Raw genomic sequence first — 27,734 nt, 5'->3', positions numbered from 1 at the left:
AGAAAAGGAGCAAGAAAGAAGGGGGGGAAATCAGGGTAAAGAGGTTAAACAGCACAAAAGTGATTTCAAGGGAAAAAAAAAGGGCTCGAATTTGTATGTGAAAGAGATAATGACAAGAAACTTTAATGCAGAAAGATCGCTGAGAGCTTTGGCAAATTTCTCTCTGGCACAATCACTGTTGCAGCTCTCAGGCCTCTCAATGTCTGACAGGGTCTGTCACAGACCAGGACAGGGAAGAAGGGGGTGCACAATGTCCCCCACCCTATCTTGCCCACAAAAGAGAATAGGAATCCTGCAGTTGGTGTTCAAGGTTATAGTGAACTATGATGGCTTCACTGCCCTCCAGCCAGGGTGACAGAGCAAGGCCCCACCTCTAAAAAAGAAAAAAACAAAAAGAATCCCGCAGCAGTGACTCTAGAAGGACCCCAAATCCTGCTGTGGTCACGAACAAGTGTATAAATGTCTCTGTAGCTTGGCTTCCTTCTCTTCCCCCACCCCCACCATCACCACCACCATTTCCATGGTGACCACTGGCCCATGAGCTACACATCTGCCACAGGCAGAAAACTAACACAGTACTCCGGACCGCCTGAGCACAGCTGAAGATTTTTTAAAGTGACTACAAATCCCCTCTCTTGAAGGACTGGGCCACATTTAGTCAAGGTCACAGTTCAGGAAATAGAAATTGGTAATGCATTTACTTGGGCTAAGTATTTTGAAAGAGATTATTACCTCATTTGCCTATAACCCTGAAAGGAAGGTGTTCTCCCCATTTTACAGATGTGGAAGTTGAGGAAGGACAGAGTTGAGTAAGTTGCCCAAACTGCAGCACTATTTAAGAGGAGAGCCAGAACTGGAACCCAGATGCCCTGGACTCCAATGGCCACACTCTTAACCACTCCTTCCTCTCTCTCTCTCTCTCTCTCTCTGTCTCTGCTACCTGCAGGATCTAAAGTTGAATGTTTACCCCAAAGAGAAAGATACATGAGTCTCTCCTACTCTTAGAAATGGGGGAGGATCTGACATCCTCCAATATTTCACAGGAAGACGAAAGTTCCAGTGAAGCCAAATGTTTCAAAAGCAAAATATCTCTAATACTTCTTTAAAAGCATGGCAACAGCCTCTTGCCTGTCTCCAGCTGAGATCTTGCTTCCAAATTCCCTTGCTGCTGCCAGCGATTATTCAGGCGCACAGATCTGGTCCCCTTACAGTTCTTTATCAGGGTGCAGGGGGTGGGGTCCCTGGCCAGGCCCCCCAGGCGCTGCCTCCTCTGCTCACTGTCTTTACCCCACAACTGCAGCTCTCCAGAACATCCTGTCCACCCTCTGTCTCCAAAGCAAACACCTGCTTGTCCTCGTGGCTCAGATGAAAGGTCCACCCCTGGTCTTTCTGACACCTCCTGGATTACCCGAATTCTACCCACCCACTCTTGTGCCACAGCCTTTATGACACTTGTTTGCTTGTTTACACACTTATCTCCCCTCCTGGCTGGTAAACTTCTCACGACCAATGTTGCCGTCTCCTTTGTTTTTTGTTTTGTTTTGTTTTTGAGTCCGAGTCTCGCTCTGTCGCCCAGGCTGGAGTGCAGTGGTGCGATCTCGGCTCACTGCAACCCCCACCTCCTGGGGTTCAAGTGATTCTCCTGCCTCAGCCTCCCGAGTAGCTGGGACTACAGGCGCACACCACCACGCCTAGCTAATTTTTGTATCTTTAATAGAGACAGGGTTTCGCCATGTTGGCCAGGATGGTCTCAAACTCCTGACCTCAGGTGATCCACGCGCCTCAGCCTCCCAAAGAGCTAGGATTACAGGCGTGAGCCACTGCGCCCGGCCTCCTTTGTTTTTGAATCCATAGTATTTAACACAGAGAAAGTGGCACATATTGGGAGCTTAATAAATGTGTGATGAATGAATATGTGAATGAATGACTTAATGAGGTCACTTGGATCTTTCTCTTTAAAGCATTCTCTGGAGAATGTCAAACCCTATTTTATTTAAAAATACCTTTGAGTGGGGAGGGGGAAATGGGAGCCAAGAGAACTAATTGCTGCTTTCACAAAGACAGGGGCAGTCTTTTTAGATGTCGTTTTGCCTATTTACAAGTTTTCATTAAATATCTCTAATGCTTGGAATATCTGTCAAATATGAACACTTGTATACAGCTTAAAGTAAAAATGTCAGTAATTATTTAAAAAAAAAAAAAAACGATGGTTAAGAATTGTTCCAAGTAAATGCTTGATAAGAATTATTTACCCGGAGGCAAGTCCAACGTCAGGTGCCTGAGGAGTAAGGGACAGAGCCCCCATCTGCTCAGATGGTTGTAGAGCCGGCCCCACGTGCCCTCCACTCAGATACTGCACATGGCAGCCCACATCGCAGGCGGTACCGCCAGCCTTTATCCCTAAAGCCCAAGGCGACACCAGGCTTGACATGGGCGGTCTTACTCAGGTGATCTATTAGTAGAAACTACTAGAAAAGGTGCAAGAAAGGGGGAAGAAATCAGGGTAAAGAGGTTAAACAGCACAAAAGTGATTATTAAACACTTTAATAAAAGTTATTGCTTAATGCATTTGGAGTTTTAGTTTGAGATGATGGAAATGGATGGATGGTGGCGATGGCCGTGCAATGATATGAAGGTACTTAAAGCCACTGAACCATATGCTTAAAAAGGAATAACATGGGAAATTTTATGCTTTATATATTTTACTACAATTAAAAAGGAAAAAAAACTTAGAATAAAGACTACCAAGAGACTGATGACTGAAGAGACAGCCCAAGAATTGGATCACTGAAAGGGCTAAGAAAAAAGCATTTGAAAAAGACACAAAGCCCAAAAGACACCGCTCCTCTTATTTTAAAAGACAGCCCCAAATCCAGATGACAGCTCCAAAGTCAAACTCAGTTATATGGTTGTACTTGAAAGCTCGGAACTCCTAGCAGAGCATAAACACATAGCAGGTTATCTATTTTCTGAACGTGACCAGCATCACTTGAATAAGTGGCTCCAAGCGTAGGAATTATTCTGACGAACAGGTCTTTCTCCTGTAACAAAGCAGTGATAGTGAGATGTGACCTCTGTGATTTGATACTCTCCTAAGGGACAAAATATCTCTGCCTAGAAACATCACAATCTAGCTGCGAAGATAGCTCTGCTCGCCTGCACAAGCTGGCCTCATTCTCGATCTTCAGATCTTTCCCACGTGGAGGCTAGCCCCAGTCTAAACCCACACCAAACCTTCATGTAACCTTTTTACCTTCTCTCTAAACAAAAAACCGTCATCCTCGCTGACCAAGTCTTTCGTTTTCTCTGCTAAAAACATAGGACCTGAAGCCATTAAACTTGTGGTAGGAAAAACCAGGGTTCCAGAGGTTCAGGAGAGCATTTTTCTCCTAGTCTCATTTGAAGGGTCATTTACTAATCAGAAACAGGCCTAAACTGCCATCACCATTATCCGTCACCAGAAGGCCAGGGGGACACACACACACACACACACACACACACACACACACACCGAGGACAAGTAAAATCAAAACCAAAAGGCAATGAATCCTACCCCTTCATTTCATATACAGTGAGGTAAATAACGGCACTACAGCAACTTCATTTGCAGAGACCCAGGATGCCAGGAAGTCACCTCTCCTGCCCTTTGCTTCACTGGCTTGCTCGGCCGAGCCATTCGTCAGTGTGAGCCATGTGCACTGTCACTGTAAATGCCCCCAACACAGTCCAGGTTCTTCAGAAGTTTCACACTCCAAAGCCATTCCCACAAAAATATCTCTAAATAGGGTTTCCTCTTTAAAGTACAATATAGAATAAAAAAATAGGGTTTCTTGGCAACACTCTTTTAAGAGATAGTGTTATCCTAGGGGGAAGTAGGAATCAATAAAGGCAGGGGGAATGGGCCAGGTGCAGTGACTCATGGGCCAGATGCAGTGACTCATACCTATAATCCCAGCACTTTGAGAGGCCAAGGCAGGAGGCTTGAGGCCAGCCTGGGCAACACAGCAAGACCCCATCTTTACAAGCAATTTAAAACATAGCTAGGCATGATGGCACACACCTGTAGTCCTAGCTACTCAGGAGGCTGAGGCAAGCAGATCGCTTGAGCCAGGGAGTTTGAGGCTGCAGTGAGCTAGGATCATGCTACTGCACTCCAGCCCAGGCGACAGAACGAAACCCTCTCTCTAGAAACTACTTAATTAATTAAAAATAAAGGGAATGGCAATACCCCTGTGTGTCTATGCTTAAAGACTTAATGGCAAAGAGCTGGCCAAGGCTACCAGCGAGCCATCTGTAAACTACCAATTCACAAAAGTACCAGAGGCTGTTAAATGCTTCATCCCAGGTTATATTCAAAAGTAAACACGACCTTTAAAAGTCACAGGAAGACTAATCTGAAAGTCAAAGGCCCCATCGCCTGCTAGCCCATCCTGTGAGCCATATTCCTTCCACTACAGATGAAGGCATGGTTAATAGGAGTTGGCCAGCTGACCCACAGGTGTCCCAGAAGCCTTTAGACTGGGTATGAAAGTGCTGAACTGGGTTCCCTGCCTAGCTGGCGTCTTGTGGGGAGTGGCTCACACGTGAGCCACTGAAAGCCTTTGGTAGCTTTCATCCCTCCAACTCCAGGCTTGCCAGCAAGTATGCACCTCCGGGAACATCTGGGATGCAGAAAAAGAAGGAACTAAATCCCACGATAGACCCTGTAGGAAGGATGCTTCCTGAACTCTGGTCTCCTTCCATGAACTATGGCATTCTACTTACTAGTAAGTTCCAGTATGACCTTCATAGATCTGACACTACTTTTCCCTAAACAAATATGTTTTTAAGGCCAGGCGCCTTCAAGGCGCCTGTAATTACAAGGCTCATGCCTGTAATCCCAGCACTTTGGGAGGCTGAGGTGGGCAGATCACCTGAGATCAGAAGTTCAGGACCAGCCTGACCAACATAGAGAAACCCTGTCTCTACTAAAAATACAAAATTAGCTGGGCATGGTGGCTCATGCATGTAATCCCAGCTACTTGGGAGGCTGAGGCAAGAGAATGGCGTGAACCCTGGAGGCAGAGGTTGCGGTGAGCTGAGATCGTGACCCAGCCTGGGCAACAAGAGTGAGACTCTGTCTCAAAAAAAAAAAAAAAAAATATATATATATATATAATATATATTTTATATATTATATATTATATATATTTTATATATTATATATTATATATTTTTTATATATTTATATATATTTATATATTTATATATATTTATATATGTTAATGTATATATTTATATTTTTTTATGTATATATTTATATTTTTTTATATATATATATATATATATGTTTTGAAAAGAAAATGTGTCTCACAGGGAATAAACATTGAGGCAAAATTTCTGAGAATAAAATTTCTCCACCCTTCAATAAAGCCCGTGACTCTTAACTCTACACAACAAGAGAAAACAATTAGAAATGGAACAAACGAAAGAGGCTTTTGAGTAAATATGATTACAATAAAAGAGATCATATGACTTGAATTATGGTCTCTTCACTATTTTTAATCATGGATGGATTTAGTGACTTTCTACGCTTTGCCACAAAACTGCATCTTCTCATCTTTTACACTTGCTTTTTAAAAAATCTTGCACTGACAGAATCTCAAAGAATCTCAACCAACAGAAATTTGCCCTTGGCTGGCATTTGTAGGGCTAATAGCCACCCGAAACCTCAAAATAAACAGGCAACCATGCCTATTTACTTTCCCTCTTCCAAGTTCCCTGTTCTGATTCTCTGTGTTCTCGTCTCCACCTTACCTGAATAATCCATCATAATCACATTCACAGCACATAGGTAATGCACTTTACAAAAGCATCTCTAGAAATTGAAGCTCCATTCTTACATTTTCCCAGACTTACTTCTAGCTGCTATCTAGTGTGTATGTCACACTATCCTCCTTCCTTTCTCTGCTGAAATGCACTAGAGTCTGGAGGCAGATTGGCTAGGGGTTGTAATGGAATATGTAGCCTTTCACCTCTGGGTCACTGTGCTGAATCTGGGCCACATCAGCAGCATCTGAAAGCAGTTACTGTACCATCTAATGGCCTTGCTTAAGACAAAAGCCACTGTTCTAGCTTTTCACCCTGGTGGGAAGTCTCAACCGGGAGAGACAGCAAGGAATGAGCAATGGGCTCCCAGGAGAAACTCCCGGTTAGCCACAGTCCACGAGAGTGGTTCGAAGGAGTCCTCTGCAAGAGAAGCTTGGAGGCTTCATAATCTGATGACTGTGGTACTTCATCTGTGGCCAGAGACCATGGTATACATTATAATTCCCATTTCTTAACCCAGGAAGCATGAGACACCTACAAAAAGGTAGATAAATTTCAATAAATCCTGAAATCCCACAAGCTCCAAAGGGCCCTTCTCCAGAAAAGCCCTAGGGGGAGTAAAGCCAAAGAATAGGCAGGGGACGTCAGCTCTGTCCTAAGCTCACTGGTGACACCGATCAAGGGTCCAGAGCCTAGAACAGGGCCTGGCACAGAGTCGATACTGTAAAAATAGTTGCTGAGGGACCAGGTGTGGTGGCACATGCCTGCAGTCCCAGCTACTTGGGAGGCTGTGGCGGGAGGATCGTTTGAGCCCAGGAGTTCGAGGTTACAGTGAGCTATGATTGCACCACTGCACTCCAGCCCGGATGACAGAGCAAGGTTCTGTCTCAATAAATAAATAAGTACATACATACATACCTAGTTGCTGAACAAGAGTAAAAAAAAAGGAGTTTCAGGCCGGGCACAGTGGCTCACGCTTGTAATCCCAGCACTTTGGGAGGCCGAGGCGGGCAGATCACGAGGTCAGGAGATCGAGACCACGGTGAAACCCCGTCTCTACTAAAAATACAAAAATTAGCCAGGCGTGGTGGCGGGCACCTGTAGTCCCAGCTACTCGGAGAGGCTGAGGCAGGAGAATGGCCTGAACCCGGGAGGCGGAGCTTGCAGTGAGCCGAGATTGCGCCACTGCACTCCAGCCTGGGCGACAGAGCGAGACTCCGTCTCAAAAAAAAAAAAAAAAAAAAAAAAAAAGAGTTTCTTGGTCTCTCTGTCCTTCTCTCTCTCTCTTTTTTTTTTCTTATATTACTGTTAGAGATGTCCTTCTCTTTTGTCTATTAAATGAATTTAAGAGAGACCACGCCACATCCGGCCATGATACTCCTTAAAGGGGTGTTAAGAGAAAGATGGGAAAATAGTGGCAATGACCCAGTACAGTGTGGCCTGAAGAACGCAGCCATATAAATATAAGGTGGTGTTAACTCAGCAGATCTTGAAAAGGGTCCATTTGGTCTAATTCCAAAAGAGTCATACACATAAAATGTGTGGGCAAATGTGGAAAAGTGATGCTGCCATCGAGCATATTGCTGTCAAGCACCCAAGAGATAATAAATCATTTCTTTGGAGTTTACTGCAAAATGTGCGATATAATTATAGTAATGTATCAGTAACTATTATGCAGGGAACCATTTAATGTGCTGCTCTCACAAAGATTGATTCACCAGCTTAATGTGTTTACATAGTGATGATGACTGCCCGTGTAGAACTTTTCTAACGACCACAGGCACAAATACAAGAGCCGTCTTGCACTGAGTCCCACAGAACAGAGCAGCATGGGTCTGGCCCGTGTCACACAGCATACCATGGCAAACGCGGAGGGAGGAGCTAAGGGGCTCTTGGCTGCCAGGGCCAGCCCTATTCTCAGAAGGTCCGTGGAAGTAAGAGAAAGGAGAGAAAAGGGTGGGGGGGGCTCCTGCATCCTTCTACAGCCATTCACCTGGCCCCACTTCTCAATAGCGTCCCCTTTCTCTCCAAGGGACTGCAGTGAGCCTCACTGGGAGGCAGGAGAGCGGGGGGGCAGGAAGGGCTGTGCAGCAGTGAGTGCAGGACCACAGCCTCCCCGGCCCGCGTCTCCAGGCATCTAACCTCACTGAGCTTCTTTACCTGTAAAGTGGCCTATCTCATAGGGTGGATCAAATGTGATACTGCTCATCATGTGCTTGGAAGTCTCTGGTGGTCAGATCAGTAAGTATTACCATGATTACCCTCATGAGCCATCACTGGACGACCAGTGCACAGGGATATCACTTCCGTCAAAATACAATTTTGTGACACGACTTATACTACTTTCCATGTGTGCACTGAGTAAGACAATGTAACATTTACCTCTCGTAATAATTTTTCAGTGTGCAGCTCAGTGACATTACGTACATTGCCACCATTGTGCAACCACCACCACCTTCCATATCCAGAATTCTTTTCATCTTCTCCAATTCTTGGTAATAACCATCCTACTTTCTGTCTCTATGAATCTCATTACACTAAGTATCTCATATAACCAGAATCATACAATATTTGTCTTTGTGACTGGCTTATTTCACTTGGCATAATGTCCTCAAGGTTCATCCAGGTCATAGCCTGTGCCTGAATCTCCTTTTTTAGGGCTGGATACTATTCCATTGCATGGACATATCACATTTTGCTTAGTCATTCATGTGTCAGCAGACACTTGGGTAGCTTCTACCTTTTGGCTATTGTGAATAAGGCTGCTGTGAACATGGCTATCGTACTGCTATATTGATGTATTACACGGGATCATCATTTGTTACAACTGACGTATAAATCTTACATTATTATTTCACTTCTCGTGAAATTGATGTGGTGGGCCACCCTCTTTGTTTTGTTTTTGAGATGGAGTCTCGCTCTGTCACCCAGGCTGGAGCGCAGTGACGCGATATCAGCTCCCTGCAACCTCCGCCTCCTGGGTTCAAGCAATTCTCCTGCCTCAGCCTCCCAAGTAGCTGGAATTACAGGTGCATACAACCATGTCTGGCTAATTTTTGTATTTTTAGTAGAGATGGGGTTTCACCATGTTGGCCAGGCTGGTCTTGAACTCCTGACCTCAGGTGATCTGCCCGCCTCAGCCTCCTAAATTGCTAGCATTACAGGTGTGAGCCACTGCGCCCAGCTGGGCCACCCACTTTGGACACCTCCTGTCTGTCAATGCTGCATTTCTTCGGGTTCCTGCAGACCCTCAAGGCTGTTTCTGGTCTCTAGCTATGAGATTCCTCACCTTCCTCAGTCTTCTCTCACTAACTCCTCTCCATCGTCTCCCCTTCTAGGAAGCTACCCCTTCCCACTCCCTCCCAGCCATGACACTTCTTAGGCGGGGCCCGTAAGAAAAGAAAGATGCAGTGTTCCAGCAGCCCGGAGCCATGCTGGCTGCTCCCCAAGTGTCATAACTCTGCACTTACCACGTGGCTTCCGTACCCACCCCACCCACCAGACTAGGAGGGACTTGAGGGCAAGGGCTGTGTCTTAGTCATCTTTACATCCCCACCACCAAGTCTAGACACACGTATGTACGGTGAAAGCCAAAGAAATGCTGGACAGGTAGATGAGTGGATAAACAAATAGGTGGATGGATGAGGAAATGAAAAATGAATGAACTGACTGTTAATGAGATGGAATGAACCCTGGAATCAGGAGGTCACTGTCTGAAAGTGTAAGTTTTACCTTTCCCTTCTGGCAATTTGGGATGGGAGCTTGGATACTCACATTTAATGAATGACTACCATGCAGCAGACAAAACATGCCTGTGAAGCAGTCATCAATGATTAACACCATCGTGCAAGCAAGGAAACCAACACTCAAAGTGGTTAAGGCCCTTCTCTAGGCTCCCAGAGCTGGCATGTGGCAGAGCAAAAGATACAAATCTTGATGGGATGGCCAGGCCCCAGGAACCATGCTCTTCATCAGGGAACTGTAATGCAATGCTGGACACCCTGTAGGTTCCTTCTGTGCCATCGTTCTATGATTATAAAATGCTAATAATTTAAAAGAATACGCTGAAGTTCCCAGGAGAAAAGGCGATTTATACAGTGTTAAAAATTAATGGCCTTCATTTTAATTGACATAGGATAGTGATTTTTGTCCCACGTAAGAATTTTTTTTTTTTTAGATAGAGTCTCACTCTGTTGCCTAGACTGGAGTGCAATGGTGCAATCTCGGCTCACTGCAACCTCCACCTCCTGGGTTCAAGCAATTCTCCTGCCTTAGCTTCCTGAGTAATTGGGATTACAGGCATGCACCACCACACCCAGCTAATTTTTTTGTATTTTTAGTAGACACAGGGTTTCACCATGTTGGTCAGGCTGGTGTCGAACTCCTGACATCTTGATCCGCCCGCCTTGGCCTCCCAAAGTGCTGGTATTACAGGCGTGAGCCACTGTGCCGGCTCCATGTAAGAATTATTAAAGACGGTGCTCTTAAACAATGTGCTGAAGATACATAATGTGCTTAAGAGGTGCTCTTCAATAATGTGAACTCTACTTTATTTCTCTTTGGGAGAACCAGCATGACCCTATCAATGTCTGTTGAAAAACCATCCTGCCTCCTTGTCACTTTCACCAAAAGATCAAAACCAGCTCACTGCATTCCTCTGCTCTCTTCAAACTCTAAGGTAGTCCACAGCCTTTAAAGGGAGATTTCTTTATTATTCCCACACCCAACTCCATTGGGATGTGATCACGTGTTACCATCTCACCAAATAATGGAGAGAGTGCAGAATCAATTACCAGATAAAGGGAAAAATTAAACCAAACAGGAACACTGCCGGAGGGGCCAGTGTCTGGACAAGTGACCTCATGCTTGCTGCAATAGACTGAACACTTATGTTCTCCCCAAAATAATGTTGAAACCTAACCCCCAAAGTGATGGTAGTAGGAGGTGGGCCTTTGGGAGTGAATTGGGTCATGAGGGCGGAGCTCTCATAATTGGGATTCCTGCCCTTACAAAAGAGACCCTGGAGAGCTAGCCAGTCCCTTCCACTACGTGAGGACACAGCAACAAAGTGCCATCTATGAATCAAAAAGCAGATCTCACAAGACACTCAATCTGATGGGGCCTTGATCTCAGAATTCCCAGCCTCCAGAACTGTGAGAAATCAGTATTTCTGTTGTTTATAAGCCACCCAGTTCATGGTATTTGGTTATAGCAGCATGAATTGGCTAAGACATTTGCCCTCTATGTTTGGTTCTGCTAAGTTTCCTCCCTGGAACACCTGGAACCAATTCTAAGCATCCAGTGAGCATTCCCACGTCTTTATTCTGCAAGGGTAGAAGTGGATATGAGGGCAGGAGACTCAGCCAAAACAAGGACATATCGACTGACAAGAAATGCAAGGGCCCTCAAACCAGCTGACCCATAAATGCCTAGACTAAGCTCCACCGAGGTGAAGGCGCTGCTCTTACTCTTTGCTCCCTGTGAATTTCACTCTTTGCTGGAATACAGGAGGCCATGTCAGTGGGATGACATCATGCCACTTCCCAGGACTCACCCAGGCATCATCTCCCATCCTGCCATTTGTCACCACCATCCCATCCTCTATCATCCTCTTCCTTCACACCAGTGACATTTTGGTTATGCAGCAGTGGACCGGTGATTTTTTTTTTCAAAAGGCCAGAAATCTACTTGGTGCGCAGGCACCAAACAAAAAACAAAGTGAATAAGACAGGACATTACGCTCATGGAGTGTAGTGTCAAGGAGATCCACATGGGCAAGAGGGCAGCATAAATAAATCCTCTTAAATCTTTGATGGAGATTCAGAAACCAGAGGTTTTCTGGGTGACCCTGGGGAAGCCTCCTAAACCTCTTCATTTTGTTATCTCCTTCTTGACCACCATAAAGGGGCATTATGGAGGATCCCCAATAATTATGAGCCCTCTATAAAAAAGGTAAATTAGCGGAAACCACCACCACAAAAAGCCCACAGCCGGGCAACTTCCTTCCCCCAAGTGGATGCCTCACACAGGAAGCAGAGCGCCTGATTGGGCATATTGAAACCATGACTTTGTATTGCATTATCACCCCGGCTGCAAAAAATGCTCATAAAGCCATCACGGGAGGACTACTAGCTGCCAACCGCTTCCTCTGCTCTCAGCCTGCCGAGAGAGTCAGCCATCCTTCTCTGCTGAATGCTCTTTTAATTGCACAGCCCACTTTATTAGCTGCCTTGACCTCCAATAAAAGCTTCAGCCTAACAATGTCTGAAACCTGGGGCAGGATGTCTACTGTGTTACCACCTTACATGCTGCCTTCAGGGCCTCCACAAAGTGCTTGTGCATGCACACACACACACACACACACACAACATGGCCCATTAGAAAGTCTTGAGCGCATGGACAAACTTAGGGGCAAAGAACAAGAGAAGAAATAAAGGACAGAATGTCTGAGGACACAGGCAAGCCTGTATGGAGGGTTTGCTGTGAGTCGGATGTGTCTGGCTGCAGAATGCTCCATTCACGCCCTGGTAAGATACATGCAGAGAGCTCAGTGGAAGGACGAGGGAGGGGCACCAAGTGGTGTTCCTGTGGCTCCTGCTCCTCTGTGCCTGTTCTCAACTCTGCCCCAAGGCCATCATGCGTTCTGGGCTAGTTAAACAAAATGAAGTTCTGCTTTTAATAGCTATATTCCCTGAATTGTGTTTAGACTCAAATACAAAGTATTAGATTTGAAATAAGAGTCAGGGAAACATTCCCCAGGAAGTAGATATTTTAAAGAGGCAACCTTGGCTAAGTGATTAAACATAAAAATAAAATAGATGATAACTGCATGGGCCTCGTTGACTCGGTGGGCAGCTACCTGCTCCATCCTTTCCCAGACCACAGCATCAAACACTACGGGGCATTAAACCCACGTCAGGGGCATGTGATATGTAAATACTGGCCTAATCAATATGGCTCTGTCTAGGCATTTGAAAGAGCAGAAAAAAAGAGAGAAATCAAAGGGAGCAAAAAGATTTTGGAAAAAAATCAGATGAAGAATGATGAATAAAATGTTTATAGAGTTCTGGTGTTCCTATACTGCTACTCAGGAAGAACTCTTCATATATTATTTCTAAATCCTAATCAATATGGCAGAACTTTTAATGTAAAATTAACTACAAGACATCCTTATTTCTAAGGCAATACTTTTCTTCAAATACTCCTTACTAAATTGCTCTTCTAGAATCAATTGTCCTTTTGTTTGTCTAAGTTTATTTCTCCTTACAAACACATTAGACAGTAAAACAAATAGCTTTATTAAGAAACAGGAAGAACCCTGTCAGTTTATGATCTGAACTCCCAAAGCAGAAGCATCAGAAACGACGGCACTACCGGTTCCTCCGCTTGACTTCCGGTCCCCCCCGCTTGGCTTCCGGTCCCTCCACTTGGCTGGACGAACAAGGAGGTCACTGCGGCCGGCTGCAGATGAGACGTCCCACAAACATGGCAGCCCACAGAACAGCTTCAGCCGGAAACCCATCTTGGATTTTGCCAAGCACATCCCTGTGGAATCTGGGTTCACGGAGTAGACTCCCAAAGCCTCAGCTTCACAGAGACTCACAGGCTTGGGAGAAGTTTAGAGCCCACCGATTACCATGCTCTTAGATTACAAAAGAAAAATCAAGCACAGGCCAGCTAGGTGACTCTCCCAAGATCATAATGCTTATTAGTGCTGGAAGCAGGACTGCACCTCTGTCCCCAGATCCAAGTCCTTTTTCACCTAAATATCTGGGATTGTAGATAACCTTGGATGCGTATACCACCCATTTCTTTGTTTTCTCGCCCTCTCTCTCATCCGTCCTCCTTCTCCTCCCCTCTTATTCCTCTCCTTTCTATCCGCCTCCCATCTATCCCTCGGCCCCCATCACCACACTGCCTGTCTTGGTAAAGGACACCTGATGCTCTAATTCCCAGCCATGGTGAATTCCCCACCCATGGGGAAGACACTCTGCCACCTGCTCAGGACTGAGACTCCCTGCTGTGCAAAGTTACACAACTGAACTGGGCAGGTGATTATTTTTTTTAAACAATGGTGGTTGCTTCTAGTTGTTTGCCTGAATTCAGCTGTTTATTTTCTGTACAACCATTTAGTTAGACAGTTCGACAGCTTTTGGTGCTGGTTGTTATTGCTGGCTTCTAATCAGTTAATAGGTGAGTCTCCCATTGTTTTGGGAAGCCACCAGTTAGGTGGAGGAAGGGTTGGGAAGTAGTGATTATAACCCCAAAGAAAGCAACCACTGTAAATACGATGATAGTGTTTCATGGGGAAGCGTAGCTGCTCATCACTGCCAACTCAAAGATGAAATTACACTGCAGAAAAATCTCAAGTTCTATCGGTTCCTAGGTTCGCTCAGAAAAAAATCCTGAATTAGCATATACAGATCTCAGACATCACTTAGATAAGGACATATCAAAATAAAAGTTTCTATTTGTCACCCCGTGATAGAAAAGCGGATTTTATTATTTGCAGCTCATGCTTTCAAGCAAAAAAATTATATAAAAAGAAAGTTTACACATAAGAACCATCAAAGATTTTAGAACCATGCTGTGTGGAGAGCTAAAATTTGTTCCAATAACTTTTGTGGTTGGCAACAGTATTGAACTTAAACTCCAATAAGTAGAAAAGGAAAATCAAAATAGTCCTTGAGCTGTAACCTGGTCTATAACACTTAAGATATATTTATAGTTCTGCGTATTTAAAAAAATAATAATACTAACTCTACCCTCAGAGTCTTCTGCTTTGCTAACCTCTATAGCAACGTTCAGAATGTCTCATTTTTTTATATTAGAGCTCACAGGATCCCTCCCCTCCACGGTCAACTCCAGCCCTGAGAGCTGATGTACGTGCAGGAAATCCTGCTTGGTGGGGGAGGGTGACTTCTTTATTTCCAGTCTTCCCATGGGGTCTGGTTGGAATCGATATGATAGGATCAGCAAAGTACAACTGCAAAGAAAACCGTCTGAGACAGATAAAGCTGGATTGGAAGGCAGATAAGCCCAAATTCCTGGTGCGGCTGAGATCTGCACATCGCATGCGCAGTCACTGGAGGAAATCTGCTCTCCCTCATTCCCCGGAGCCGAAATGCCAAATGCCACATCTGCAAGGCTCCCTGGAGGGGCTACGAGAGGGGCCGGGCTTAAGAAGGGATTTCCATCTGTGACAAAAAAAGTCTCAATCCATATTCATGGCACCTCAACCCAAAGGAGTCGCTATTTACATCAACTGAGCTCCCTTAAACTTTCTGTGGTGACAACTCTACAAATGAATAAATACGTATGAGATGCTTTATCCACTTGGAGGTGAAGAAACAAAGATGCACTGAATGCTTTCATTTCCTCTGACTGCTGTTTCTCCATTTTTGTGTCAGATGGAAGGAAGGAAGGAAAAAGGGAAGGAAAGAGGGAAGGAAGGAGGGAAGGAAGGAGGGAAGGAATCTTTTATAAAATTCAACTTCCTGTGGAAAGTCATTGGAATAATAACAGAAAGTGATGGTTGAATATCATCTCACAATTTCACCTAATCCTCACGATCATCCTGGTGGGGCTCTGTCATGACTCCCACTGTAGAGATGAGAATAACCGGGTTTAGAAAGACCAAGGCTTGCCCAAGGTCACACCCTAAGTGATGGAGCCTGGTTTTGCACACAAGTCTGTTGATTCCGGTTCTTCATTTTAAGATAATAAAAGCCTCAAGAAGTGGATCTCTTGTAACTCAGTGTCCTCAGCAACTCAAATGCTACCTGAGATGTCCTCACCTCTCAATCTATTCCTGGACACAGTGCCATTGGCTTTCTCCAGGGCACCAGAAATTCTTCCAACAAAGACATCCAATGACCTCCTCCTTGCCAGTTCAAAGAAAACCTCAGTCCTCACTTCCTTGACCTCTCCAGGACATCAGACCTTTTGTCACTCCTATGCCCTGAAGCTCACTCCTTCCTTAGTTCCCATGACACTGCCTTCTCCTGGTTTTTCATCCCTCTTTTCTGGTCCCTCCTTCTTGGCCTGTCTTCTTAGCTCCTCAGGCCACTGGTCCCTTCGATGTCAATGGGCTCCACCACTTCATTCATGCTCAGCTGTCTGTTGTCTCATCCCACACATCTGTGGAGAGCTCATGCCGTCTGTGGATTCCATCACCTTCTCCATTCTGACATCCCCGAGATCCACATCTCCACCTCGGAAGCGACTCTAGAGTGCCAATAGGAGCCCATTGGACCATTTCACCTCAAGCTCTAGAGACCCCAATCAATTTAACATCCATAGCCGTCCTCGAACACTGGACTCAATAACAAAACCCCTTCTCTGCCTTCTTCTCTGTATTCTTCATCTCCATAATTGGCAGCACCACCCACACACTTTCCCTGGCCAGAAACCTGGGAGAATTCGTCATTCTTTTCTCCCTCTAGCCCCGTATCTCAGCAGCTCCCCATGGAGGGTTTTCCACATATGATATGTGTCAGGCCGGAGCTGCCTCTCCCTTCCGTCTGTACTGCCCTAGTTCAGTCTATGTCATTCTTCACTCAAGCCACTGCAAGGGGCCTCCCAACTGGTCTCGGTGACACCACTCTTCCAACCCATCTTCTTGCTCATTCTCACAGCAATCTTTCTTTTTTTTTTTTTTTTTTAAAGATGGAGTCTCGCACCGTCACCCACGCTGGAGTGCAGTGGCATGATCTCTTGGCTCACTACAACCTCTGCCTCCCGGGCTCAAGCGATTCTCCTGCCTCAGCTCCCTGAGTAGCTGGGATTACAGGTGTGGGCCACCACACCCAGCTAATTTTTGTATTTTTAGTAGAGACGGGGTTTCACCATGTTGGCCAGGCTGGTCTCGAACTCCTGACCTCAGGTGATCCACCCGCCTTGGCCTCCCAAAGTTCTAGGTTTACAGGCGTGAGCCACCGTGCCTGGCCAGCAATCTTTCCTAAATGCATATCTGATCATTTCACTCCCTTCGTGAGTGCCCTCCAATGGCTGCCCATGTCCTACAGGATAAAGTCCAGCCTATAGCCTGCAAGGCCTTTCATCCTCCACCTGCGTCCTTTCCAGCCTGTCACACACTCATGCAAATACTGTGTATGATGACAATGTGCGACCTCAGTTCCCCATATGTACGGGGCACGCATCACCCCTTCCTGGCCTATGCCTGCCGTTTCCCGTGGCTGGAACGCTTACGCTTCGCCATGTTCCTTGCCTGTCTCTGACACTAGACTGTGAGTTGCTCCAGGGCTGGAATTTTAGTACATTTCCTATTTGGATGATAATATGGCATAGTACTAGAGCCGGCACATCAACAGGAAGCAAAAATGCTCATTGGCATATGAATATCAAAGCAAAAAACAATAAATGAAATATTAGCAAATTGGATCTAGAAGCATATTTTTAAACATGCACTGTGGCCAAGTGGGATTTATTATGGGAATACAAGGATGGTTCACTATTAGAAAATCAATAATAATAACTCACAATATTAACAAATCTAAGGAGAAAAATTGCATGATTTTCTCTCTAAATACTGACAAGACATTTGGCAAAATATAATAGCCCTTCCTAATAAAACACTAAAGTAGGAATTGATGGCTATTTACTTAACTGTAAAAAATATAGACAGATCTCAGTCCAAAAGCCAACATCTTAATAGAAAAAAAAATATACACATGCCCACTATATCACTATTATGTAACATTGTATCAGGAGTACTAGCCAATGTAACAAAAAAGAGAAAACAATTAGAGGCATAAAAATAGCAAAGGAAAGAGCAATGATATCTGTATTTGAAGAAGACAACATTTTTTGAAAATCCGAGTACTAATTTTTTAAAAATCAGTGAATATAGTAGAATAAGGCAATGGGATATAAAACATGTAGATCAATATCCTCCACATAAATAATTATCAATTAAAAGAGATAATGGAAGTGAAGACTCCATTTACAATAGCAACAAAAGCTGTAATACCTAAGAAAAAGTTTAACAAGCAATGTGCAAAGCCTATATGAAGAAACGCTTAAAAATTGCTAAAAGGTAGACTTGTTCAAATGAAAGGTATTCCATGTTCTTGGGAAAGATTCAGATGAAAGGTATTCCATGTTCTTGGCACCATAAAGATGCCAACTATTCCCCCAGGTTAATGTATACATTCAACACGGTCCTAACAACAACAACAAAAAATCGGAGTTAGTCAAGGAAACGCCTAGAAAAGAAAGGCACTGTTTGAAGGAGGGAGAGCTAGTCCTGCCAGACATGAAAACGTGCTACAGAGCTTCCATAATTAAAATAGTGTGGGCCAAGCACAGTGGCTCACGCCTGGAATCTCAGCACTTCGGGAGGCCGAGGCAGGCAGATCACTTGAGGTCAGGAGTTCAAGACCAGCCTGGACAACATGGTGAAACCCCATTTCTACTAAAAATACAAAAATTAGCTGGGCATGGTGGTCCGTGCCTGTATTTCCAGCTACCTGTGAGACTGAGGCAGGAGAACTGCTTGAACCTGGGAGGCAGAGATTGCAGTGAGCCAAGATTGTGCCACTGTACCCCAGCCTGGACAACAGAGTGAGAACATACTAGAAGATCCTGTAATACGTCCAGATACAACTGAAAATTTGATTTATGACAATGGTGATATCTTAATGTGAGAAAGATAAATTTTTTTTCACAAGAAAAAGTCTGCAAGTAAGAAGAATGATTTAATAAAGTGTTTGGGGACAACTGGATAGACATTTAGAGAAAGATGAAATTTGATCTATATCTTTCATTATGCACCAAAATAATCTCTCAATGGATTAGGGATCTAAATATTAAAAAGGACACTATTTAAATACTAGGAGAAAACATAGCTGAGTTCCTTGAGACCTGGAGGTGGACAAACGTCTTTTTAACAATGACTCGTTTCCAGTTTTCTTAGATAGGTGCTGGAGCAGTTCCAAAGGCAATGGTAAGCAAATGATGGATACAAACTGAGTTGATATCTTGACAAATATTTCAAAAGCACATTAGGAATACAGGTGTATCCCCAATCCTTTTCCATCTACACAAATGTACTTTAAAATAAGATATTTCTGCCTGTAATCTCCGCACTTTGGGAAGCCACGGTGGGTGGATCACAAGGTCAAAAGATCGAGACCAGCCTGGCCAATATGGTGAAACCCCGTCTCTACTAAAAATACAAAAATTAGCTGGGCATGGTGGCGGGTGCCTGTAGTCCCAGCTACTCGGGAGGCTGAAGCAGGAGAATCGCTTGAATCCAGGAGGCAGAGGTTGCAGTGAGCCGAGATCACACCACTGTACTCCAGCCTGGGCGACAGAGTGAGACTGTCTCAAAAAAATAAATAAATAAAAATATAAAATATTTCTGCTGGGTGCATATGTAGGTATAAAAGAGCGATTGGGAGCACATTTGCACATTCTAAACAGTGCTCCTTCGCCACAATAACACCATAGACAAGAAACAGGAAAGAAAGGATGCTGATGAACAGCTTGTGACTCCAGAGAGGGATAAAAGGAAATTTGTCCTGTATTCCTGCAAAATGACCAAGAACCCTCACAGACACCAGCCAATTTGCAATCTTTTTGAGGACAAAACGGAGCAGAGGCCTGGCCGTCCTGCCGACGCGGCCCTGAAATGGCCGGCTGAAGATCTCTTCCTCGCAGAGGGTCCGGACGGGGCCCTTGGGCAGGGTTTTCTGTTCAGGAAGGGATGACAACAGGGCCTCCAATGAGTGCTTGTAAGTATAAGGAGGTTCCTTCCCCCGGCCCCTCGCATTCCAGCCAAGACAATTACTCAGCTCAGAACCTGACAGTCTCACACGCTTTCCCCCAACCTCCCCACTCACCGGAAGCAAAATTCCCATCTGTGAGCCCAGGAAAAATAACCATCTCGAGCCAAGCCGGTGCCTCCTGCTCAGTCAGTTCTACTCACAGTGACCCTCCACAGCTTGTGGGGGGAAGTATGACTGGATTTCTCTGTTCCTTGCATATTTTTTCTTCATGCTTCCTTCTGTGATCTTAACCACATCAAGCACTTGGAATTCCAGGGTAAAAAAGAAAAAATCACGTTCATCTTCATTTTAATATATGAGATTATGTGTGTGTGTGTTCCAGTGTCGTTCCTGGTATGTAGGACAATAGTTGTTAGCCATTTATTACATATCATTATTATTACTATCATCGCGATTGTTGGCCCGCTAATGGTCCAATCTGTGATATAACAAAAGGCAACCGATGTTGCCTCCATTTTAATTGACTTAATCCTTTCAAATGCTGACAAACTACCAGCCTCAGCCATTTAAAAATCACATTTCTAATGGAGTAATCCTATCTGCAATGGGTGTGGAAGGAATTATTGCAGGCCAGGGATTTTTGCAAAGTGAATTAAGTCACTATAAAAACTGACCATGTTGCTTCACAATTAATAGTCTGGTAGAATGAACTGCCATTATTCTACAGCTTGCTAAGCCTTAAAAAGAGATTACTGCTCACATGTCTCTCCTGGGAATGTTTTTATAAACTCCCAAAATGTTTCAGAAATTTTCAAATGATAAATGCTGCAGGACTTTTTCATGACTGCTATTATCTATTAACTGCTCCTTTATCTAAAATACTTCTGATATGAGAAAGACTCAAATGAAGCTTTTTGAAAATAGCCACATGTTCTTAGAAGAAAGAGAAGATTTCAGCTAGAAGTCCCTTATAATTAATAGGTACTTGAAATGCAATGTCTGTTTTATCCTATCTATAAAATGTTTTATGATGGCTTTTGGGGGACTTTTTACGTCTAGTTATTTTTTCATACCCCTCTTTTGGAGCTGGCAAAATACAAAAATATGTGTGTGGGGATATCTATATCTCCTCAAGTCTAGACTTACTTGGTCTCCGGCTATTTAGAGTCCACGTTTGGCGTTTTTAACCCCTATGACGCATTCCTTTCTTTCATCTCTGTGATTCCTGGCCACCCTTCTCAGTATGTCTGGCTAATCTTCCTGATATTTCTGGGGCATAAATGGACTCAGAATATCTGACTGAGAAATAATCAGATAGGAACATAGTTCTGCCCTTTTTTTTTTTTTTTACATAAAAGATTTTCTTTTATTGATATGGAAATGAACAGATGTCTGATAACCTTTTGCCAACCTGGAGCTTTACTGCTTACTCCAGGGAATTTTGTTGGGCTGATGTTTCGTAGGACTTGCCCAGCCCATTCAAAAGTTCTGTCACAGATATCAGAATGATCTAGGCTAGCCCAAAATTGAGCAATTCATTCCTTGGCCCCTATTTCTGGCTCAGTACCTTGACTGTCTATGAAACAGGAAAGACGCTCTTGCCATTGGACATAAAATGGTTTTGTATTTACACACTGGAACACTACAATGGGTAAAAGGGCCATTCTCACTTAAAATCGCAACACTTTACACATCTACATTCTTTTATCTGACCACTTCCACTCACCGGCACCAAAAGAGAAATGATGCAAATCCAGCAAGTAATTTTTGTACTGATCGAGGTAATAAAAGTCAACCTGAGTGTTTTACAATCTGCCACCAAGCACAAACGTCTACTCACCAGGTAAGTTGCTATCGGAAAGGATGAATACAGAGTATCAACAGCAGAGCTATGTGAGCTCACAGCTATCACTTCTACACGCCAGTCTTGAGATAGCCAACAACAAAGTGTTTTATTATTAAATCTGCCTCCATGCTCCATCTCTTTCCAGAAAGCTCAGACTCACTGCATGGAAAACCAAACTCATGATCATCCTTCCCTCTGAGCTCCATCCAATTCCATGTCTCCTCCTATTTCCTACCTCAGCCAACACTGTCACCCACTCCGTTACGTTCAAATCATGTCATTTTCTACCACGAAGCCCTATCCTCCATCGGAGGGCTCAGAATAAGATGGTTCTTCTCAGGCCACCAGAGCCAGGCACTAGCTCCTGGGACCAACCAGATACCCCGAATGGGCTCTCTAATACTTCACCTCCCCTCCTTAACCAACTGTTCTAAAGACAAAATGGGGGATTCAATAGGGCTTGCTACCTACCAACAGGCACAGTGTGAGAACTCATATGGCAGCATGTTTAGAAAATATACAGATGAAATTAGAAACTGACAGGGTAATATCTTATAAGAAAAACCTTAAATTCTGTAAAACATAAATCTAACAGAATCTTAGCTCATTAATAATCATCAACCCTCAATCTTTCTCTAAAGAATGAAAGCACTTTTCAGACCTTACCTTGGATCATTTTAATGACATTTTAACAGTCTGAAGCATTTTTTTCCTTAGGATATTAACAGGAAACTTAAAAAGTAGAGAGGAAAACTAATTTCCCCAATGTCACAAAATAAATCAGTGGTGAAGGAAGAACCAAAACCAAATCCATCCTCAAATAATAAGGTTCCTGGATGTGCTATTCTGCTTTTGACTTTTAAATATCTACCTAGGAGACATTTAATACCACCTAGTAGAATTTAACACTCTATTTAAGAAAATATTTCCCAAATGCAGGTAAGCATCTTAAGCAAATTACACAGATGATTTTTGTTAATTACGCCTCAAAAACATGTCTTTATCTTCCAGACTCTTCCTCTTCAGAGTGAACTGAGCAAGGTGCATGTTGGAGTCACAGTGATGCCTCTCGTTCTAATGAAACTTCACTCCTTCTGTGCCTGAGGGCTACAGTGGTCCACAGTTTGTTCATTAATATTGCTCCAGGAAGAAGAAAAGTCTTATCCAAGTTATATGGCCTCCATCCATGGTGCACCAGAGAACACGGCAACTGTTTGGCTATAAGTTTGCAAATGCTAAAGGTATAATGGAAATTGTACCTAAATGCAAGGTACAAATGCTTAAAACACACACACACACACACACACACACACACACACTATTCACAAAGGCTAGCAGAAATTCTGTAGTTAAAATTGAGGCCCCACATCTCATTACTAACAATGAGCTGATGCAAAGCATCCTTCTTCCTGGCTAAGCCCTGTCTATGTCCTTGCACCAAATGTCACGCTTTACTGTGCTGCTTCACATATAAAACTCAGGCGACTGTGGTACTACGTGACATTCACGTATGCACTTAAAGTGATCCCCTGTGACTGCCCCCATGACTATCAGGTCTTCTCTAGATGTCCTTGGATCACTCTAAGTCACTGTAGAGCATGGGGGTTCAGCAAATCCAGTGTTTCTTCTGGGGCCATCACCTCACTCTGACAATACAAATGTTTACCAACAAGAGTTTTACCTTATCACATACATAAAATTGGCAAATATATTGAGCTGCCTCCCATAAAACTGTGAGTGAATGATCCAGGCTATTTCTATAAAAACAAAATCCCAGCTGGTCACAAGACTCCATAAAACATGATGGATGCGTATGAGTTTCAACATTTGTTTCTTCTGTAGATTTTCCTTCCCCTCCTCTTTTTTTAAATGAGAAGAGTGTATTTTGATTTACCTTTGCATATAGGAACACTCAATGCCACAAAAAGCCTATTATAAGAATGGGTCCTCAAGAAAGGTCTAAAATAATTTGGTAGGCTATAATGTATTAGGACTGGCAAATATCAGCTATTAGATCTTTAAGAACCAAGGTTCTTCCATCTGTATCAGATGCTCCCATCCAGTTCAACAACCTCACAGCACCCTACATTCCCTCCACAAATGTGAAGACATTGTGAACTGTGCATTTTGTGGTTGTTATCTGTATCCTCCACTAGAATCTAAGCTCCACGTGGACAAGGACTGCATGAATGGACCTGGTATTTTCATTGCTGTGCCTGGCACAGTGCCTCGGAGGGAGTAGAAAATCAATGAATATTGATGAAGGATCACGAGAGCAAATAAATCTGTGAGTGAAGAAATGGTGTTAAATCGGAAGGTCTAGCACGTAAGAGCGAAATAAGCTTTTTGATTCCCTGAGATTTATCCCTGGGATGTCATGGCAGATGTATCAAACTACAAAAACGGTACACTGACAACCATCCACTTGAGATAAGTTCTGCATTCATAAAACCAATTCTCCTGGTGGTCATTTTCCCCATTTTAAGTTTCACAGCGTCTGTGGGCATTTGTTGAATTTAACCCTTGCCTATGAAAACATCAATGTGTATATCTGCATACGCAGATGAGGCCAGCAGACGCAGTCATTCCTAAACGCCTACTCGAAATCACAATATTTCATTTCTAAAGTCACGGAAATAATAAACCAGAAATTGACGTTGAACCAACAGTGTCAAAAACCTCTACAGCAATCCACTCTATTTCCTTGATATTGCTCTCTAACCACTGATAAAAACTCTTTGAAGTGGAAGAGTAAATATTATCATTTGATAGTACTTGGACCCAACAGTGCAAATACAATTGCATTGTTATCCCCTGGGGGCTCCGGCCAGTCACACACCGCGGGCAGGGTTGCTATGGAGGAACCAGCGTGCTTGGCGCAGGAGCAGGCCAGGAGGGAGCACTGCTCCGAGGAGCCACCCGCCTCCAGATCTTCCCCAGTCACACACACAGACTGAGAAGGGGAAAATGCTGGCTTTCGAGTATGTTTCTGTTTCTGCAATCGCGGAAAGGATGGACCGCAAGCAGGCAGTGGGAAATGCCAGCTCCAAGCATCAGCTTGCTTTTACAGCCCCGCTGACATTTTTGTAAAGGATCACAGGTGGGGGTGGGGAGAAACATCGAAAGCGCAGCCTGCAGCTGCCAGGGAGAGCTCGGAGGGGGAGGCAGGAGAGACCACCCGGGGGCCTCCCCCGTGGGCCGTGAGGCCTGTGGCCACGGGCGCCCCTTCGCGCTCGGGACTCGGTCCTCCTGCCCCTGGGCGACCTGGCTGAGGAAGGTGCATGGGTCGCCCCGCGTGCTAGAGCCCCGTGAGGTGTGGAGCACCCCCAGCGCCGCCGGGGGCCCTCGCGTGGAGCCGGGGCGCAAGGTCGCGGCGGTCTGAGCGGCTGCTGTGGGTGGCGGCCCGGCCCCGCCCTCCCGGCGCCTCCCCAGCCAGCCCCGCGCCGCGCTCACCTTGCCCGGGAAGGGTCCCGGGAGGAGCAGCTTCAGCGCCTGCCTCTTGAGCTCCACCAGGCGGGCGTTGCAGTTCTCGCACCAGACGCCGCGGTCCGAGCCGGGGGAGGAGCCGCCGCCGCTGCCGGAGCCCGGGGAGCCGGTGCCGAAGCCCGGCGAGCCGCCCAGGGAGCCCGGCGAACTAGTGCCGATGCCGGGGGAGGCGGGTCCCGGGGAGCCGGTGAACGAGCTCGGGGACGAGGTGCCCGAGCCGGGAGACGGGGTCCCCGAGGAGCCGAGCGCTGAGCCCGCGCCCTCAGGAGTGGGCCGGCTCCCGGCGCGCGACTCCTCGTATGCTTTCCGGTACCAGCTTTCCGGGGAGAAGGGCGCTGCGGGCTTGGTGGGCGAGCAGACTTCATTCACCTGCGGGGAAGACACGCCGGTGTCAGGGGCCGCAAGGCGGCGGGCTGCAGCGCCCAGGAGCTGGGTCATACGTGCGCCACCAAGTACCCGCTCGAACCGCCCACGGGAGCCGGTTGGGGACCTCTCGAAGCCCTGCGGCCAAATTGCCCTCCATCCGTCTCGTTAATTGTCCTTGAGTCCCCACCGCCCGGGTGACCCCTGCGCTGGTCCCCGGTGGCCTCCTCCTGGGGTCAGCAAGAGGACTCGCTCGGGGCCGTTTCCACGACTTCTGCAAGGCGGGGGGGCCCATAGGTTCAGCGCCCCACGCTTTTGAAGCCGGCACCTATCCCAGCAAGATCCCGGGAACAAAATCCTGGAAGACCCTATGACGGGGTAGGGGGAGGGCTGTGATTTCAGGATTTTTATTCATACGGGGTCCAACTCTCCGGCTCCAGCTAAACGATCCGAGGTACGGCCAAGCATTCATGGGAAACCCTCCCCTTCGGCTTCACTCTGCCTAGAAGTGCAAGAATGCTGCAAAAGTTACGGGTGCGGGGAAAGGAAGGAACGAGAGCACTGAAAAAATTCCGAGAACGAGGCGAGTGTGCGGGCGTCCCCGCGGCAGACCCGCCTCCGCGCACTCACAACGCCGCCAGCCCCGGGGGCGCCTCTGCAGCGGGGTAGAGCTCGGGGCCGGGGCCGCACGATCCCGGGGAAAGGGGGACCCCCGCCGAGATGGGTCTGGTAACGCGTCTCCGCGTCGTACCGTCACAACTTACCCCGTATTTCTTGCCCCTGGTGGAGACCGCAAGCCTCTCTTTATTCCCAGCTACCGAATTCATGGTGGCTTTTCCAGAGGAGAGTATGTAAAGGTTCCACCAGCGCTACATCCAGAAGGTCCTCCAACCCAGAAGCGTCCCCGGCTGTAGGGGGCTGGCTCTCAGCCCTCAGGGCAAGGTTTCTTCAGCGGTGGGGTGGGAGGGAATGAAAGCAAATGGACCCCACAAGTAATAGCACCAATTTGCAGAAAGGGTTGGGGTCGCTGGTTTATTCTTCTCTTCAAAGCATGCTTTTCCTCATCCCCTTCTGCCTCTTCCAGCCGCACGTTCTCTTGTCACGGTCACATCCGTAGAACTGGCATTTTCTTCAGCCAAGTCAGTCCGTGCTCCCCCACGAGGGAAGGGAGGGATACAGTCGGGTCTCGCGGCCGCTGCGGGGAAGGTGGGCGAGCCGAGCCGAGCCGAGTCAGCTGTGGGAACTTGTCTCCTTCACCGAGCTTGGTAACTGAGTTCAAAGAAATTCTCCCAAAATATAAAGATCCAGACTCGGGGAGGAGCCTCGGCGTGTCTCCGAGCCAATATCCGCCGGCCCGTTTCGCCTGACAGTTGCGCGAGGGCCGGGAGAGGGGCGGCTCCGCGTGGCCCGGGAGCGGTCGGCGGTCACAGCGCGCTTGTGCGCCCGGGCGCAGCGCGGAGGAGCCTCGGGAACCTGCCGCCCTCGCCGCGCCGGCCGGGATCCATTTTATGTGGCGGCGCTGGTGCCTGACATTGCGAGGCCTGGAGCCGGGCCGGGGCGGGGGGCGGGGGATCGTCGATCTCGCTGCGTGCGGGGAAGTTCCTGGCGCGCGGCCCGGGCCCGGGGCTCTAATGAAACGCCGCTGCGCGAGCCTGGAGCTCAGGGGCCGCGCGAGCGAGCGTGGCTGGACGGAAATGCGGTGCCCCAGCCTCCCCGCCCCCAAGTTCTTTCTCTTCCTGACAAGGCTTGCAGGTCTGTCTTTGAAACGCCGTGCAAAAGGGATTGAGTCACAAACAAGTCCACAAACATGCCGGGTCCTCCCCCCGCCCTTTGTTCTCGGAGACCTGCCCGGCAAACCTTTTCTGGAATTGCCCTACCGACCCCGGGCCGGCCGGGGGGCCACCCTCCCCGACCACAGCCGCAGGACTAGGGCCCTTGGTCCCCCGCCCGCCCGAGCCCCGGTCTGTGATGGACTAAGCCGCCCGGGGCTGGGACAGGTGAGCCTGGTGACCCAGCGGGCCGCTGCCGGGCAGGGGAAACTGAGGGCTTCGCCGCGCTGCACGCGGACGACTCTGGCCTGGAGAGGGGGTGTGGCGCGAGCTGGCCTTGGCCTCTCCTTGCGGGAGATCGGCCCCCTCGCCCCCCGCCGCCCGTTTCTTCCTGCGCCTGGGCCCCGCAGGGTGTCCGGAGCATCCCGTCATCGCTCCCTCTCCGATCGCCCCCTAAGTCCCCCGGCGCAGCGCCCAGGAGCGCGGGAAGCCGGCGTATGCCAGGCTGCACACGTGGCTGCTCTGGGGTGTCATTTTTCATTTCACGGGAGGACATTTCTTCTGGTGAGCCAGCAGGTCTGTTTTGTTGTGACCTTTAATTAACACCCCGCGAGACGCCTCTGGAAGGACCAGCCCGGCGCAGGGGTCACATGGGGTGTAATGGCATCTCCGCGCCCGTGGGGAGACCCAGCCCGGGGGTGGGCGAGGGCG

The 27,734-nt window shown here is 46.7% G+C and overlaps 1 protein-coding gene across 1 annotated transcript in view; it reads right to left on the bottom strand.

Moving 5' to 3' along the window:
• Positions 1 to 27,011, bottom strand: part of KIF26B (kinesin family member 26B) — a 580,448-nt gene extending 553,437 nt beyond the window's left edge. Inside the window, exons 1-2 of the mRNA XM_055233556.2 lie at positions 26,019 to 27,011; positions 24,859 to 25,260 (exon numbers count right to left, since the gene is read on the bottom strand). Coding sequence (XP_055089531.1) covers positions 24,859 to 25,260; positions 26,019 to 26,081 — 465 coding nt within the window. The 5' untranslated portion in view covers positions 26,082 to 27,011. The remainder of the gene's footprint in view (positions 1 to 24,858; positions 25,261 to 26,018) is intronic.
• Between the last annotated feature and the right edge of the window lie 723 nt (positions 27,012 to 27,734).

This window comes from Symphalangus syndactylus, chromosome 19, assembly GCF_028878055.3.
Source record: "Symphalangus syndactylus isolate Jambi chromosome 19, NHGRI_mSymSyn1-v2.1_pri, whole genome shotgun sequence".
NCBI classification, from domain to species: Eukaryota; Metazoa; Chordata; class Mammalia; order Primates; family Hylobatidae; genus Symphalangus; species Symphalangus syndactylus.
Note: the sequence above shows the minus strand (reverse complement) of the source record. Positions and strands in the feature narration are given on the sequence as shown.